This window comes from Quercus robur, chromosome 4 (assembly GCF_932294415.1).
Source record: "Quercus robur chromosome 4, dhQueRobu3.1, whole genome shotgun sequence".
Taxonomy (NCBI): domain Eukaryota; kingdom Viridiplantae; phylum Streptophyta; class Magnoliopsida; order Fagales; family Fagaceae; genus Quercus; species Quercus robur.
The window spans coordinates 12,036,714-12,051,496 of NC_065537.1; the positions used below are offsets into that span (position 1 = coordinate 12,036,714).

General features: G+C 30.6%; 1 protein-coding gene across 1 annotated transcript; it reads right to left on the reverse strand.

Moving 5' to 3' along the window:
* Positions 1–1,687: 1,687 nt before the first annotated feature.
* LOC126720587 (G-type lectin S-receptor-like serine/threonine-protein kinase CES101) lies at positions 1,688–7,342 on the reverse strand. Its single transcript, XM_050423187.1, has 7 exons — positions 6,144–7,342; positions 3,319–3,429; positions 3,032–3,231; positions 2,737–2,947; positions 2,368–2,605; positions 2,106–2,256; positions 1,688–2,025 (listed from the first exon to the last, which is right to left on the reverse strand). Exons 1-7 carry the CDS (start codon positions 7,303–7,305, stop codon positions 1,717–1,719), a joined length of 2,382 nt encoding a protein of 793 aa, XP_050279144.1. The 5' UTR covers positions 7,306–7,342; the 3' UTR covers positions 1,688–1,716.
* Between the last annotated feature and the right edge of the window lie 7,441 nt (positions 7,343–14,783).

Below are 14,783 nucleotides of genomic sequence, written 5' to 3' on the forward strand. Positions count from 1 at the left end.
CGTGTAGACTTTGACGAAAATTATCTACACGAATTTTTTTTTTTTTTCTCTTGTTTCTAAGTAAATTGTGAATAGGAGATGTCTCTACTCTGAATTTAAAAATTTTTGCACCTCTCAAATGGTTGGGGCCGAAAATTTTGAACTTTAGATGTCGTTTTAGAAACTCCCAAAAAAGAGATCAATATTTTAAAAAATCTATGTTAGAAAACCTTGAAGTTTGTTTTGAGCTATTGTGGAATGCTTGGAGTTCAACAATGGTGAATCGAGAAAAGAGAGAAAATGATTTCACTTTCACATATGCATTAATATACAGAGGCACTGTTCTTATTTAGCGGAAAAGAGGAGCGATAACTAACTAGAAACAGACTGAAAAGAATCAACCAATAATCTACATACATCTGGCACCAAATCAGTATAAGTAACAAAAAATATACAGTATAAACGACTTGTATTTTGTATATATACAAAAGAAAAATGACTTGTAGGTGTGCTTCTTCTTCACCTAATCAGTATGGGTTAGCTAAGACATCAACAATTAAAAGGCCATCTCAAGGGGCCCAAAGCTCTGCTAAAAAACCCCACAACCCAAGTCCTAACTTCATTCCGGGTTCATTCCGTCACATTTAAGGGCCATCTTGAAGGGCTCAAAATGCAACATCCTGTGAGCAAAAATTCAACCAAAAAATAAAAATAAAAATCATGTTACTTGAGTGCTTATGTATATTTGCTAGCAACATGCATATTTTCTTTTTCTTTTTTATTCTCTATCTTGTATTGTCTTTCTTTCTGTCTTCTCTATCTAACTTTAACATTTAAAAAATAGGGAAGGAATAGAAAAGTGGAATGATAAAAGAGATCTAATTGGTTGGGAGGATTGAAAAGTAGAAAGATGAAAAACTCATTTATTTAGTTGAAAAAAAAAAATGAGAGAATAAAAAATGAAGTTGGTATAAATTTAGAATTGATAATAATAATAACTCAAAATGAAAAGTGTGTTGAAAATTTGGTCAACACATAGGTCTTGACCCGACCCAACTTACTCGAGTTCAGGTCAACCCGTTTTTTATGATCCAAAAAAAAAATCCATACCCTTTTTTTTTTTTTTTGAGAAACAAATAACATACACAAGGGAGAGGGAAATGGATTCTAACACAAAGGCACACCAAAACTCCACTCAAAAGCCATGGTAACTTTTAAGGAAGGGTGGGGCAAATTATATTACACACAACACACTCTCTTAAGCAATGTGGAACAATTACCTTTTTTTTTTTAGAAACAAAATCACACACACACACACACAAGGACGAGGAAAAAGGATTCTAACACAAAGGCACACCACGATATTTGATGACAATCTTTTATTCTCAAAAAGATATTTTGGTGACGGCTTTGTGCAACCCTCACAAAAGTTGCGTAATTAAAGGGATTTTATTTTATTTTTTGGTATGGAATTGGGAAATGAGAAAATGGAAAATCCATACAAAGTTTAAAAAGTCAACTTTCACAATTAAATTTAATAAAATTCCTTTATGTCTGTATTAAGGGAATCTATGTGATAAAACAGAAATTTCAGTAATTATTTATTTGGATTTGAGTATGTATTATAATAAATATTTAATAAAAAAACATTTAGTTCATTGGAACTATTTAATGGATAATTATCAAAAACCAGCATTAACATGCTCATAAGTATATAATTATTATACAACAATGCCTTTATCGTGCAACCATACTGGAAATCGATAACCCATATATTGAATAATTTTCTGATTCTTTCTCACATATATGTGCTTCAATTGCTTTTCTAGCAATAGAAAATATGGGTTTTTCAGGGGAAGGTAGTGTCAAACAATCATTTGCCAACATAGTTATAACATCTGACATTGTTGGTCGATCAATTGCACTATCTCCTACACATAGGAGACCAACATGAATGCATCGAAGCATTTGATCCTTGATGAATGAATCACTGAGTGTTGGATCCATTAAGTCTAACATGGCATCTTCTTTCCATAATTCCCATGTCTGAAACAAGATAACAGAGTGTCAGAGATACTCAAAATAAATATCACAAAATCATTCAAGCTAATTCATTTTTCACATACATATCCAACAAGATTGACCAAGTGCTTAGTGTGGTAGAAATTGTTGCTTTTCCTACCACTCACGATTTCCAGCAATAGAACTCCAAAACTGTAGACATCAGATTTTATAGAGAAAACTCCCTCCATGGCATACTCAGGAGACATGTATCCACTAACATCAAATCATAAAACAAGTTTTAAGTCTAACATCATTATATGGAAACAATAATATTTAGCATAGAAAGTGAAACAAGTCTAAGAAGGTATGAATTAGTTTACTTACTATGTCCCCACAATCCTCCTAGTATTTGCTTCCAATTCATTTTGTTGGAAAATTCTTGCCATTCCAAAATCAGATATTTTGGGGTTCATATTTTCATCTAGGAGAATATTACTAGCTTTCAAATCTCTATGGATTACTCTCAATCTTGAGTACTTGTGAAGGTAAAGCAATCCTTGAGCAATTCCTTCAATTATGCTAAAACGTGTAGGCCAATCTAACATTTTGCTTTTGGTTGAATCTATAAGATATAAATTGTAGAATAAGACTAGTAATTTACTTTGAGCAAAATCATATATATCAACAAATTACTTGATGGAAAAAAGAAAAAAAGAAAATCAAGTGTTATATAAAAGTGAACGTCTTCCTAACCAAAGAGAAAGTAGTCCAAGCTTTTGTTTGGCATGTATTCATAGATTAACATTCTCTCTTCTCCATGAATGCAGAAACCTCGAAGTTGAACAAGATTCATATGTTGGAGTTCAGATATAAGTATCAACTCATTCTTGAACTCTAACATTCCTTGTCCTGAATTTCTTGAAAGTCTCTTTATAGCTATTTCTTGCCCTTGTGAAAATATTCCCTGATGAAAGAATCAATAAGTCATCACACAATGTTGAACAATTCAATCAAAACATCTTTCATCAAAGAGTTTTGTAGACCTAACCTTATAAACAAGTCCAAAGCCTCCCTCTCCAAGCTTGTTTTCCAATGAGAAGCTATTTGTCGCAGACATGATGCATTTATAACTGAATATTCTCAAATCACTCCCCTGCTTTCTATCATTTTGAAGCTCATTGACAGTGGTAAACGTATCGGAGTTCATCAACTCAAGCAATCCACCGTCACTCTTAGCATCCTTCTCCACTATTTAGATTAATACAGAGCTTTAGAGATCATCAGGAAATTCTGAATTTTACTGTAATAAGAGCATAACATATGTGAAGCATTCACCTTGAAGTATTACATTTCTCCTTCTTGATAGGTGGCACAAGACGCAGAAGAAAATTATAACTAGAGCAATGACACCTATGGCTATACAAAGCCAAATCCATTTCTTTATACCTGCATATAGTGATTGTCAATAGGTAAAAGGAGGCGTGCCAGGGGCAATTTCTTACCCTCTCCCTATTTTTTATTAATAAAACTTTTAAATTATATATAAAGTTTAATAAAGGGCCCCCTTCATATTAAGAAATGTACAAAAACTCATTTAAAGTATTATTGTCTCTTTTATTTTCATTAATTTTTAATTTTTTGTCATATATAACTCTAACTTCAAAAGCATTTATATATATATGTTCATAAAAATATATAAGTAAATCCATGTAATAAAACTCCTTTTTCTTTCCCCAAAACAAACTATTGTTCATTATGCATCTTTTTTTCTTTTTCTTTTTTTGAGGAACGATTTTTCATTATGCATCTAGAGAGCTAGCAAGTGTATTAATATATGGATTTTTTTTTCTATTTAAAAAAAAAAAGAAGCTATGATTTTTATGTTTCAAACTGTGGGATATATTCTACTTTACCCTCCGTAAACAAAAGAAAAGTTTTTCATTTAGTTTTATCATCATATATTTATGTTATATATGACATTACATGTGTTTTTTCTAAATCAATTACATTATACTACTTCTCAAAAAAAAAAAAAAAAAAAATTAAGGCATATGAAGTACATTTATTATTTAATTAATCTATCTAAAATTAATTCATTTGTACACATTTTCTTTTATCTAAAACTATTGTCATACTCTAATATGTAATTTTTAGTTTATTTGACAAAAAACATTAATTTAAAATGTTTATGAAATATTAATTATGAATAATATAATTTAAAGAATACTTATACATAACTTAATAAAAGAATATATATACACCATTCAATATTTTTTAATTTGATGCAAATTTTGACAAATCCATAATTAGATTACATTATTTTCATATATTCTCTATGCTTGCAAAATTTCAAGGTGATCTTTGATCAATAACCATGTTTTAAGTATATGTGTGTATACTTGGAACAAAAAATTTGATTCCACCACTATTTTTCATGACTCATGAATCTAGGGATGAAACCAAAATTTGAACTTAGGGGGAGCAAGCATAACCAAAAAAAGTTTCACCAATGTTGATTTAAGTTGACCAAAAAATGCATACATATCATAATATCATATTTGTGGATGTATTCTAATATTAATTTTTTGGAATTTATCCTACATGACCATTCAAATTATTTCTTGAGTTGCAAAGTCATGAATCTTTATCCTATATAAAAATTAATATTTTTTAAATTTTCTATTCCTATATTTATTTCTTTAGTTTTTTTTTTTTTAACCCACAAGGCACAGCAATATTTTTATTAGTAATTTATTAACACATAAAGTTTCAACAAAATTAATGCTAATAACAATTGGCACAACAAATAACAACTAGTGACCATTTATTTTTAATTTTATTGTGTTATTCACTCTAAGGAGTGAATACCATACCATTCTCCAAAAAAAAAAAGAGTGAATACCATACTAGCGATCATTTAGTTTGGTCAAAAAAATGAAATATATAGGTATCGATCACCACTAGTGTACCGTTTCTAGATTTTATATATACATTTATTTATAAAGTTTTGTGTATTTATAGATTATAAATATAATCAAAGAACTTGTAAAAGGTTCAAAAGCCTTTCTCAAAAAAAAAAAAAAAAAAAAAAGCTCAAAAGCCAAAACATTTGAAAACTCTTAAAAATGCAAATCTATTATCCAATCCATTCACCAGCCCAAAAAGTTCGGTAGGAATTAAAATTTAAAAGCTTAGCCCAAAGAAATAAAATACTACTACATGTTTTTTTTTTAAAATAGCTTTATGAATATGATCAGACCACAAAATTTTTTTTTAAAAATAAAATAAAAACAAATAAGTGCACATGGTTTTTATGTTGGCCACAAGAATCACAATGAGTTGTAGCCATCTTTGCCACAATCTCCAAGGTGCTTTTGTCAGTGCATGCCTTCTCTCTATGATGGTGGTGGCCAATACTACGCTAAAGGATTGTTTTGCTAAGGATTTGTCATTTGTAATTGTCTTGTTGGTATATATTTTCTAGACTAAATTTGTGCTTTGTCTAAAAGTTTTTCTAATAATCTGGGTTTATGAATTGTTTTGTTGGTTTGTATAATGGATTTTTATGATATTTTAGGGGGAATAGAGCAAGGGATGTTTTGATTATAATATTTGGCGAGGGAGGGCAAGTATATACAATTTAGGGTCAAAAGTTAGAATTTTGTGTAACTATGTATACTAGTTATTTTATCTGCATGAATCATTTGCTACTGACTGTTATGTTGAATCACAATTGCAAAATGTGTATCAACAATCATGTAATAAGTGGGATATGAATTAACTTTGACATATTCATATTGTTAGTACTGAGATCTTATTAATTTTTGTATCTACAATAATGGAATGAGATTCACTTATTTTAAGTTGTCTTCATTTTGTCATTTTATAGTTTTTTTTTTTTTTTTGAGAAAGTTGTCATTTTATAGTTAATCCTTTCTCTTTATTTTTATTTTTTTGATAAGTAATCCTTTCTCTTTAGATATGTGAGCATAAAGATTATCACGTCATTTAAAATTTTTTCCCTATTATTTAAAACTTTACAAAATTTAACGCAAACCATAGTACGCATCCATTATAAATGGAAACAATCTTTTTCCTAGTATAAGTAGATGTAATTAAAGTGAAAATTTCTCATGAGTTTATTAGCTTTAGAAACATACCATTTTGGGAAGACTTCGGTGTTAGAACATAAAGAGCTGGAATTATACCAGAGAGGTCTTGGAAGAATTCCCCCTTTTTCACCCAAAATTTGCATCCAGTCTGATTATCATATAGGAAAGTATAGGCATCACAGCCACAGTGGTTCCAGCAAGTAACCCTGCAATCATTCATGGTAAGTTTAGTGTTATTATGCAAGAAGCTAGGTTCAGGCCCTTGTATGAAGTAACCAGATCTTTTATCAAACATGTCATCACGACTTCGACACGATGGTAGCCATCTCTTGCAGCCTCCATCAGTACTGTGTCCATTACAGTTTTCAGTTTCTGCAATATAGGATCCATCAAAACTAAGAAGTTTCCCCTCAAAACTTAGAAACCATGCTGATTGTCCACCTTGGTTTATATCATTATAAACCAAGTGTTCTCCATCCTCGTTAGAAACAACGATGAAATTATACATGCGCTTGGATTCATCTGATATGAACTCAAATTTGTCACCTTTCAAGACCCCACTAGTCCAAAACTCCACCCCTTGTCGCCGAATGATCAATTGGAGACCCTTGGGATCCCACTCTAGAGAAAACTGCCCTGGAACTGGGACAACCTTGTTCAACCATGAGGTGAGTGACCAAGGTCTTCCATTCTTGTGGTTGACACCTAACTTCATCCCCGGCAGCAGTGTGTCTGTAGGCTCATCAAAACTTTGCCACAAAACCCTTTGCGTAGTTCCATTGGAATCCAACTCTTGCAGGACAAAATTCCCTGAATCCAATAGAGTTGCAAAGAGAGTGTATGTGTAGTTGGTTGCTTGATGGGGATACAGAGGTATTGCATCTCCACCTTGGGGCAAAATTTCGAAATTTCCATTGGCTTCCAACGTAAGAACCGCAGCAGTGTTCACTACAGGTTTGTTTCTGTTGCCAACCCAAACAATTTTTTTAGGGTCATTGGTGAACCATATTCCCAAGTAGATGTTGTTGGTACTTCCAGAGTGGAAGAACCCCAAAGTGAATGCTCCTTTGGCAGAAACTAGATGACTTGAGGAATTAAGAGTGTCGCCTGATTTGAGAGTGTCCCTTGGCCTTGCTGCAGCAAAGAAAATCCACATGCATGACAACATTAGCAAGAACATAAGTTTAAGATGGTTTTCATTCGTAGCCATGAATGAGCTCTGAATTTCTCCAAAGGGAAAGCACTTTGCTCGAACTCAAACTTAACGCGTAGGCAGCGTAGATATTTGGGGTTTGGAGACCATATTTCTTTACCTATCTTTATAGGGTCCGTTTGGATTGAATTTATTGTTGTTGAAACTAAAAATTAAAAACGGAAAAAACTGTAACAAAATAATTTTTAAATGTGTGAATAGTACCGTGAGACCCATTTTTAATATTTTTTAGTACGTGAACAGTGCTGTGAACAATAATAAACAGTACATGAACAATAATTTTGGTCTCTACACAGTGAACCCATGTGAGGTTACTATTCACGTGCAGGGGAGAAAAAAAAATGGAAAATGTGAAACGCAGAAATGCAGACACAGTTCCCAAACACATACATAGACTTGACTTTTTTTTTGAGAATCTTTATAGACTTGACTTAGAGTGGTTAACAAGGTTTCGAAGTATAATCATTTATTACTATGATTGTTCTTTATCATCATATTAAAATATTAATTAATTTTTATTGTAGTTACAACAAAAATTAATTAGTATTTTAGCATGAGATTTTATTAAATCTCTTGCTAAACAACAAGAGATTTTATTAAATAAGTTAAATGGAACTCACAAATGGACAAAGTTTAACTACAAAATTGTTTGTAGTCTAAGATTACAACCTTACTCAATAAAATAAACATTACTGCATATTTTGAAAATCTAACTATTGAATTGCATGTTCTTTATGCTCTTAATACACATGTCAAATTTTGTATCAATTGAATATTATTTACTATATGATCTATAATCTTATATTTTATAAATAACTTTAAACTACTAAAAATTGCAATTTAAACAATTTATTGATAACATAGCTATTAATCTTTAATTTTTTAGAAATTTTGCAAGCATAGAAGATATAAGAAGAAGAGGTAATTCAATGATGGATTTGTTAAAATTCATATTCAAAAAAAAAAAAAAAAGATATTGAATAAGATTGTAGACTTAGGCTATAACTAATTTTGTAACTAAATTTTGACTCTCACAAATATATAAAGTTTAAATTAAACTAATATATATAATGACGTATAAAATTGTGACATTTCAAAAAATCTAGATGGTACAATTTTATTGGATGAAGTAAAAGTCATGGTGTATTATAGATTTTTGGTACAGTACTTTCAAACTATCATATTTCAAAATTTGGAAAAATAAGCTGAATCAAAAGAGCATTTATATCTCTTTACTTTTCTTTTCTTTCTTCATGTACTGTATTTATCTAAGTCAATGAAAGACCAAAAAGCAAAAATAAATGGAACATGTGAACAGTGCAAATGTGCGCTGAGCTTTTCCTAAAACATGAGGCTGTCAAATCTAATGAGAAAATTATTGAATACTTGATTAGTACTATAAATATATATTCTCTTCTCTTATATACTTGTGGGTCGATGACTACAATTATATGAAATGAGAAAATACAAATTTATGATATTTTGGAAGTACTCAGTAATTAATTAAAATCGATAAAAATATTGAAAAATGAGTGTAAGTTAAAGAAGTTTAAAATATGTGTTGTATATTCAAGAGTTAAGCTCTTTTGGATATAGACCACTGTAAATTTCTTTAAGACCTTCTCCCCTCTCCCCTCTCCCCATATGTGTGTTAAAAATATTTAATATTCTCAAAAGAAAAAATAGTGGGTTAGTCCCACGTTGGAAAATGAGTGTAAGTTAAAAAGGTTTAAAGCATGTGTTGTATATTCAAAAGTTAGGCTATTTTGGATATACACCACTGTAAGTTTCTTTAAGACATTCTCCCCTCTCCCTGTGTATATGTTAAAATATTTAGTATTCTCAAAAAAAAAAAAAAAAAAAAAAAAAAAAAAAAAAAAAAAGAAAGAAAGAAAAGTCGATAAAAACATACGTTTGTTTACATTGTAATCTATAGTTCTAAGGACATGGCTTGCATCTAGCATCACGTGCATTATGCCCAAACCTAGCCCCAGTTCTAATATTTTCAAAATTCTAGTTTTCCTTTTCTATTTTTAGCTCCTGATTTGGGGTAGCCAGCGAGCACTTACTTCAACTGCGTGCTTTATTGTATATATGCTAATCTCAAGTTTAAGACCTTTACAAAGCCAATAGCTCCAGCAAACTATGAAATCAGCATGATAAGGAATTTCAGACAGCATTCACGTTGGCATAAATAATAATTTTTTTACAGCCAAATTGGTTAGTGAATAATGCGATTAGATTACAAAAATTCATGATTCTCACACCCAAAAAAAAAAAAAAAAAATGAAAAGAAGAAGAAGAAGAAAGATTATCGAAAATCATGAAGGTAGGAAAGAAGAATTTATGGGAAATGTTAGGGAATACTCTACTTAATGCATAAATATTACCTCTTAAGTAAAAAATTAAATTTTATTGGTTTTGGACCAATTATGTTATATTAATTCTTTAAATCTATTGCCAAAGACTGTAAGTCTATTATGGGTTTCTTTCAAACCTATTCTATCTCTCATACTAGGTAGCAGGGTAACGCAGTTGCTCATACTTTAACCAAGAGTGCTAGAATGTCTTACCCTCTCTCTGTTTGGATGAATTTTGTTCCACCAGACATTTTTTATTTAGTCTATGCTGATGTACCTCCCTAGTTTTTGATTTAATGCATTGCATACGGATGTTTTTCTCAACCCAAAAAAAAAAAAAAAAAATTGTTATTGACTCTCAAAAGAATATCTTCAAATTCTTTAATTTTCCTATATGTACGTTGGACTTCTACTCATACATGTATAGAAATGCCACTTGTTTAAGAGATAATACTTTCAAAATTTTAGACATATATGGGTTTGATGTTTGAGCCCAATTCTGTTATTTTAGTTTCTCAAATTCTTTATTTTCCTCCATGTCCCTTTGAAATTCTAAGAGAATTTTCAAAAATCATAAAAGAGGAACTTTGTGATTTTATTAGAGAACAGTCTCAGCATCGTGATACACAGGTTAGTCAAAAATTAGAATCTCTTTGACCTACCACCTTTTAGAGTTGAGAGTTGAGACTATTCCCATTTATTCATGAATAAATAAAAGGAAAGTTCCATCTTTTGTCCCTCAAATATGTCTCTGTTCGATTCTAGTCATAAATTAGCTATAATTTGGAAGAAAAAAAAATTCAAATAACACCTTTAAGTTTGTCAATTGTCATTTTGATTCTGTAAGTTTGCATTTGCTATTACTATTAGTCTTTCCTAGAAATGGCAATTTTCCCCCGCTCCGCTTAACCCGTCTCTCCCCGCTTCGCCTTGCATGGGTTTTACCCGCCCCGCAAAGGTGATGGGGTGGGGATGGGACAAGATTTTAGCCCCGCACCACGGGATGGGACAAGGATGGGTTTAGACTTTTTAAACCCACCCCGCCTCGCCCCTCCCCTCCCTGTCTCCACCCCGTCCCACATTGGTAAGAGTTATAATTATAAATTTTTATACCCTAAAACCCTACTATTTAAACAAACATATCAATATTAGTTTAATTATTTTATTTTACCTAATGTGGTTTTTTACCTTTATTTTGTTATGTGTTATACTATGAGATTTTTTTTTTTTTTTTAATGATTGTCTTGTTTAACACTTGGATATATTATTCAATTTTTTCTAAAAATTGATTTGATTTGATTTGATGGGATAAATTAGTTGTAATTTCAAGTATATTTTTGTCAATGAAATAGGTTTCATTAAAAAAATTGTACTAGTTGTAAGACAAATTAACAAAATATAGAGTTTTATGGGGTGGGGCGGGGCTTTGCGGGGCCCCAAGGGGCGAGGATGGGGTGAGAAAGTTTTCTCCGTCATGCGGGGTGAGGCGAGGCGGGGATGGGGCAAGACAAAACCATGCGGGGTGGGGACGAAGACCCCACCCTTCAGCCCCACCCCACCCCACCCCATTGTCATCCCTAGTCTTTCCGTCTATAAATCTTGTTAAATTAAGCTTTATATTTATTATAAACTTTATAGTATTAAAGTAGAAAATCTTGAATTTAAACCATGTTTCCATTCTTCCCTTTGAAAATTGGTTAAAAATCTCATATATTGAGCACCTATTAAGGTAAGCTGAGACCCATACATAAGCAAGAGTATTACAATAATGATTTCTTTCCTAATAGTTTTTGGGATAAACCATAGTTTATCATGCTACGCTTACAAACCGCGAAGTTTTTTTTTTTTTTTTTTTTTTTTGATAAGAAACCAAAACGTTTTATTCTGAAGCATGAGAAACACGTACATCTTGAGCACACGCAGAAACGATTTGGCTAGGACATTCCTCTAGCCAAGTGACATAGTCATCTACGTTACAAGCATGTTGGGCCAGTACATGGGCTGGGACATTCCCCTACCGTTTGATATGTGAAAAGGCGAAGGTCCTGAAGCTTTGGGCTTGTCGGAGTATACCGGTGACAATATTCTGGATGGCTGCCAACGGCGAGCTCAGACCATGGAGTGCGTTGTAGATCGTAAGCGAGTCACCTTCAAGATTTTAAAAAATTCGTAAATCTAAACATCCACTTTAAGTAGCATTGGATCCAAGTATATTCTGTGTAGGCTGCTTAGACTTCTTTTTTTCCCTTTTTGAGAAAAGGCCACTTAAACTTTAAATACAAAGAAAACTATTTTCTAATAAGATCCGCAAAGTGTTTTCTTTTTTAAATGATTCTACAAAAGTTTCTTTGGCAATATATATAGGCTATAAAGCCATAACCATTACAGATTCAAGAAATGGAATTTTTATTTTCTTGCACCCCGAGCTCTCTGAATTTCACAAATAATGTTACAGTCAAAAATTATTTTACAATATTTTTACAAATTATTGATGTGACAAATTTTTATTGGTTCTCATTTGGATCCATATCTAACATCATTTTTTTATTTATCAATAATTACTCACCATATCAACAATTTGCATAAAAAGATATATATATATATATATATAGTTTTTGCTTCTTCTTTTTTTCGATAGAAAAGGGTCTCATTCCCTCATTTTTTATTTATTTATTTATTTTTTTTTTTGGTTTTACTTCTTTGTTTCAATGAACAAATTTTATTCAGCGCACAAAATAAAAAAAAAATAAAAAGAAGAAGAAGAAGAAGAAACAAAACAAAAAACAAAGCCTCAATTAAGAATCCAAATTTAAATCTAGTTGAACACTAATATTATGTAAAGTGTCTTCACCAAAAAAAAAAAAAAATTGAACTATAATTAATTAATGCAATTTTTATACCTTCTGTTATACTATAAACTTTGTATCAGTTAATTTTATACGCATATTCATGAATTTAAACTTAGCAAATATAAAAAATAAAAAATAAAAAATAATTCTAATTTGTTATGAATGTGTACAGCCTATAATAAGTAGAAACATTAAATATATGTGTGTTGTTGTTCTTGCTTTAATTATAATATATCAAATCAACAATTGTTTTTTGTTATATATTTAAAATAAAAATTAAATTAAATTTTGAAGAATATTGTTACCCCGGTATTACTTAGCTTTAAAATACAACAAAAGAGCTGAAAATTCTCAGAGTTCAACACACTCAAAGAAGGTGAAAAGTAAAGTGAAAAGAGAATTCTGGAAATTAAGAGAAATGAAAATTATCAGAGTCAAAAACACTTGTTTGAAAAACCAGATGCATCAATAGAAAATTTGCACGCTCTTGTCGTGGAGTGCGGGTCAGCCTTCTTCATTTCCTCTCCTAACGTATTAGATGTGTTGTAGTCGACTAGTCACAAGATATGAAACCGTCTAAGAAGTAAGAACATTCATGACTTCCCCTAAATTTCCTCCCTATTTTAAGATAAAATTTACTTTCTTTTCTTTTCTTTTATTTTTATTTAAATATTTTTTTATGAGAGAGAAAAAAGCCTAGCCTTTGAATTTTTTTAATCAACTCCATCGATAAAACCCAGAGAAAAATCAAAACAATTGTCTTTGCCTCATTGCCTTGCTATATTAACTACCATTCCTTCCCTTTTAAGTTTTGACTACCTTTCGGATTTGAATTTAGATCTCATGCAATAACTAGGCTATCACATCATGCAATTACCATCTCTATGTGAGATGTATAAAATAATAGGGAAAAAATTAAAAAAAATAATTAACCTATCAACTTTTACATCTCACATGTGATGGTAATCGCATGGTGCACCGAATTTCAATCCTTTCAATTCTTAATTTCTTATTCCACTCTATTAGAGTTCAAATCCATTCATGCTTTGATTCTTTGAAATGGTTCTTAACAAAAACCTCATGCTTTCCACAAAAGATTGTCGCTTGGGCCTCCCAACTTATAGCCCCCACCATGGAATATGTACAAAAACTATTCGACACAATGACTAAAAGTGAAGTATGAGAGAGAGAGAGAGAGGAAAAAATAATTGATGGGTAACCTACAGTGGTCCCTATATTTAGGGACGCATTATACTTAAAAGTTATTTTACTTAATACATCAAGAAGTTAATATAGGTGTTTTTATTCGGTTCGTTACCCAAATTAAGCTTTTTGTCCTATTTTAAAGAACCCATAGTGAATTCTTTAATAAGATATTTTGAATAAAAATAAATTATTGATTGTGTCATGCATTTGGTAAATATCATCAACAAGAAATATTCATTTTGTTTTCTGAACCCCTTCATGATGGATTATTGTTTTCAAATAGAGATTTGGTGGATCTCCCCCTTTCTATATCTATCTGTTTAGTTGTGTTATTAGTAAATTCTTTTCTACTTAAAATGCAAAACAAAAAAACAAAAACAAAACAAAAAACGGTAATAAGTTTTCACTATTGTACAAATTAATGAGTGTTCAACATTAATTTCAAAATATACTTGTATCAAATTTGATGTTTTTACATATAAACTATATAATTCAGACGAAAATTTTGATGAAATTTTTTAAAAATTGTAAGATAATTAAACTGACCAGAAAAATAAAATAAAGTCCCTACAACATGTTTGAGAGGGAAATTCATACTTAGATTCTTCTGACGAAAGTAATTAGATAATACCTAGAGCACAAAACTCTTAACAAACCCATAAATTTATTAATTGAAAGTAAAATAGCATTTTCATAAGATGAAGTAAAGTTTTAATTGTATTCAAAAAAATTTACTATGATTTAAATAAAATAAAATAAAATCTAACCTCCCTCAAGGTTTTGAGAATTATCAGAATGAACTTTACTCTTAGAAATAACACTCTATCCCTTAATCTTTGTAATTCATATAATAAATACATTCTTATGAATATTCACATGCCATTATAAATTGCGGCCAAATATTCAATTTTCAAATTTAATTCCCATGTTAATTTAATCTCACAAAATGGTTATTAAAAAAACTAACTAGATTTATACGCAAGGAAAGTTATAAAAAATAAATGAATAAAACTAGTAATATTTGGGGGGTAGAATATCATTTCTAATAATTACTTGACAT

Bases quoted from the DNA above. Each gene is read 5' to 3' on its own strand.
- LOC126720587 (XM_050423187.1), bottom strand. From the start codon at position 7,305: ATGGCTACGAATGAAAACCATCTTAAACTTATGTTCTTGCTAATGTTG. The intron at 2,948-3,031 runs GTTAGGTCTACA...TTCTTTCATCAG, and splicing joins GCTTTGGACTTGTTTATAAG to GGAATATTTTCACAAGGGCA. The intron at 2,606-2,736 runs GTTAGGAAGACG...TATATCTTATAG, and splicing joins CTTGGACTACTTTCTCTTTG to ATTCAACCAAAAGCAAAATG.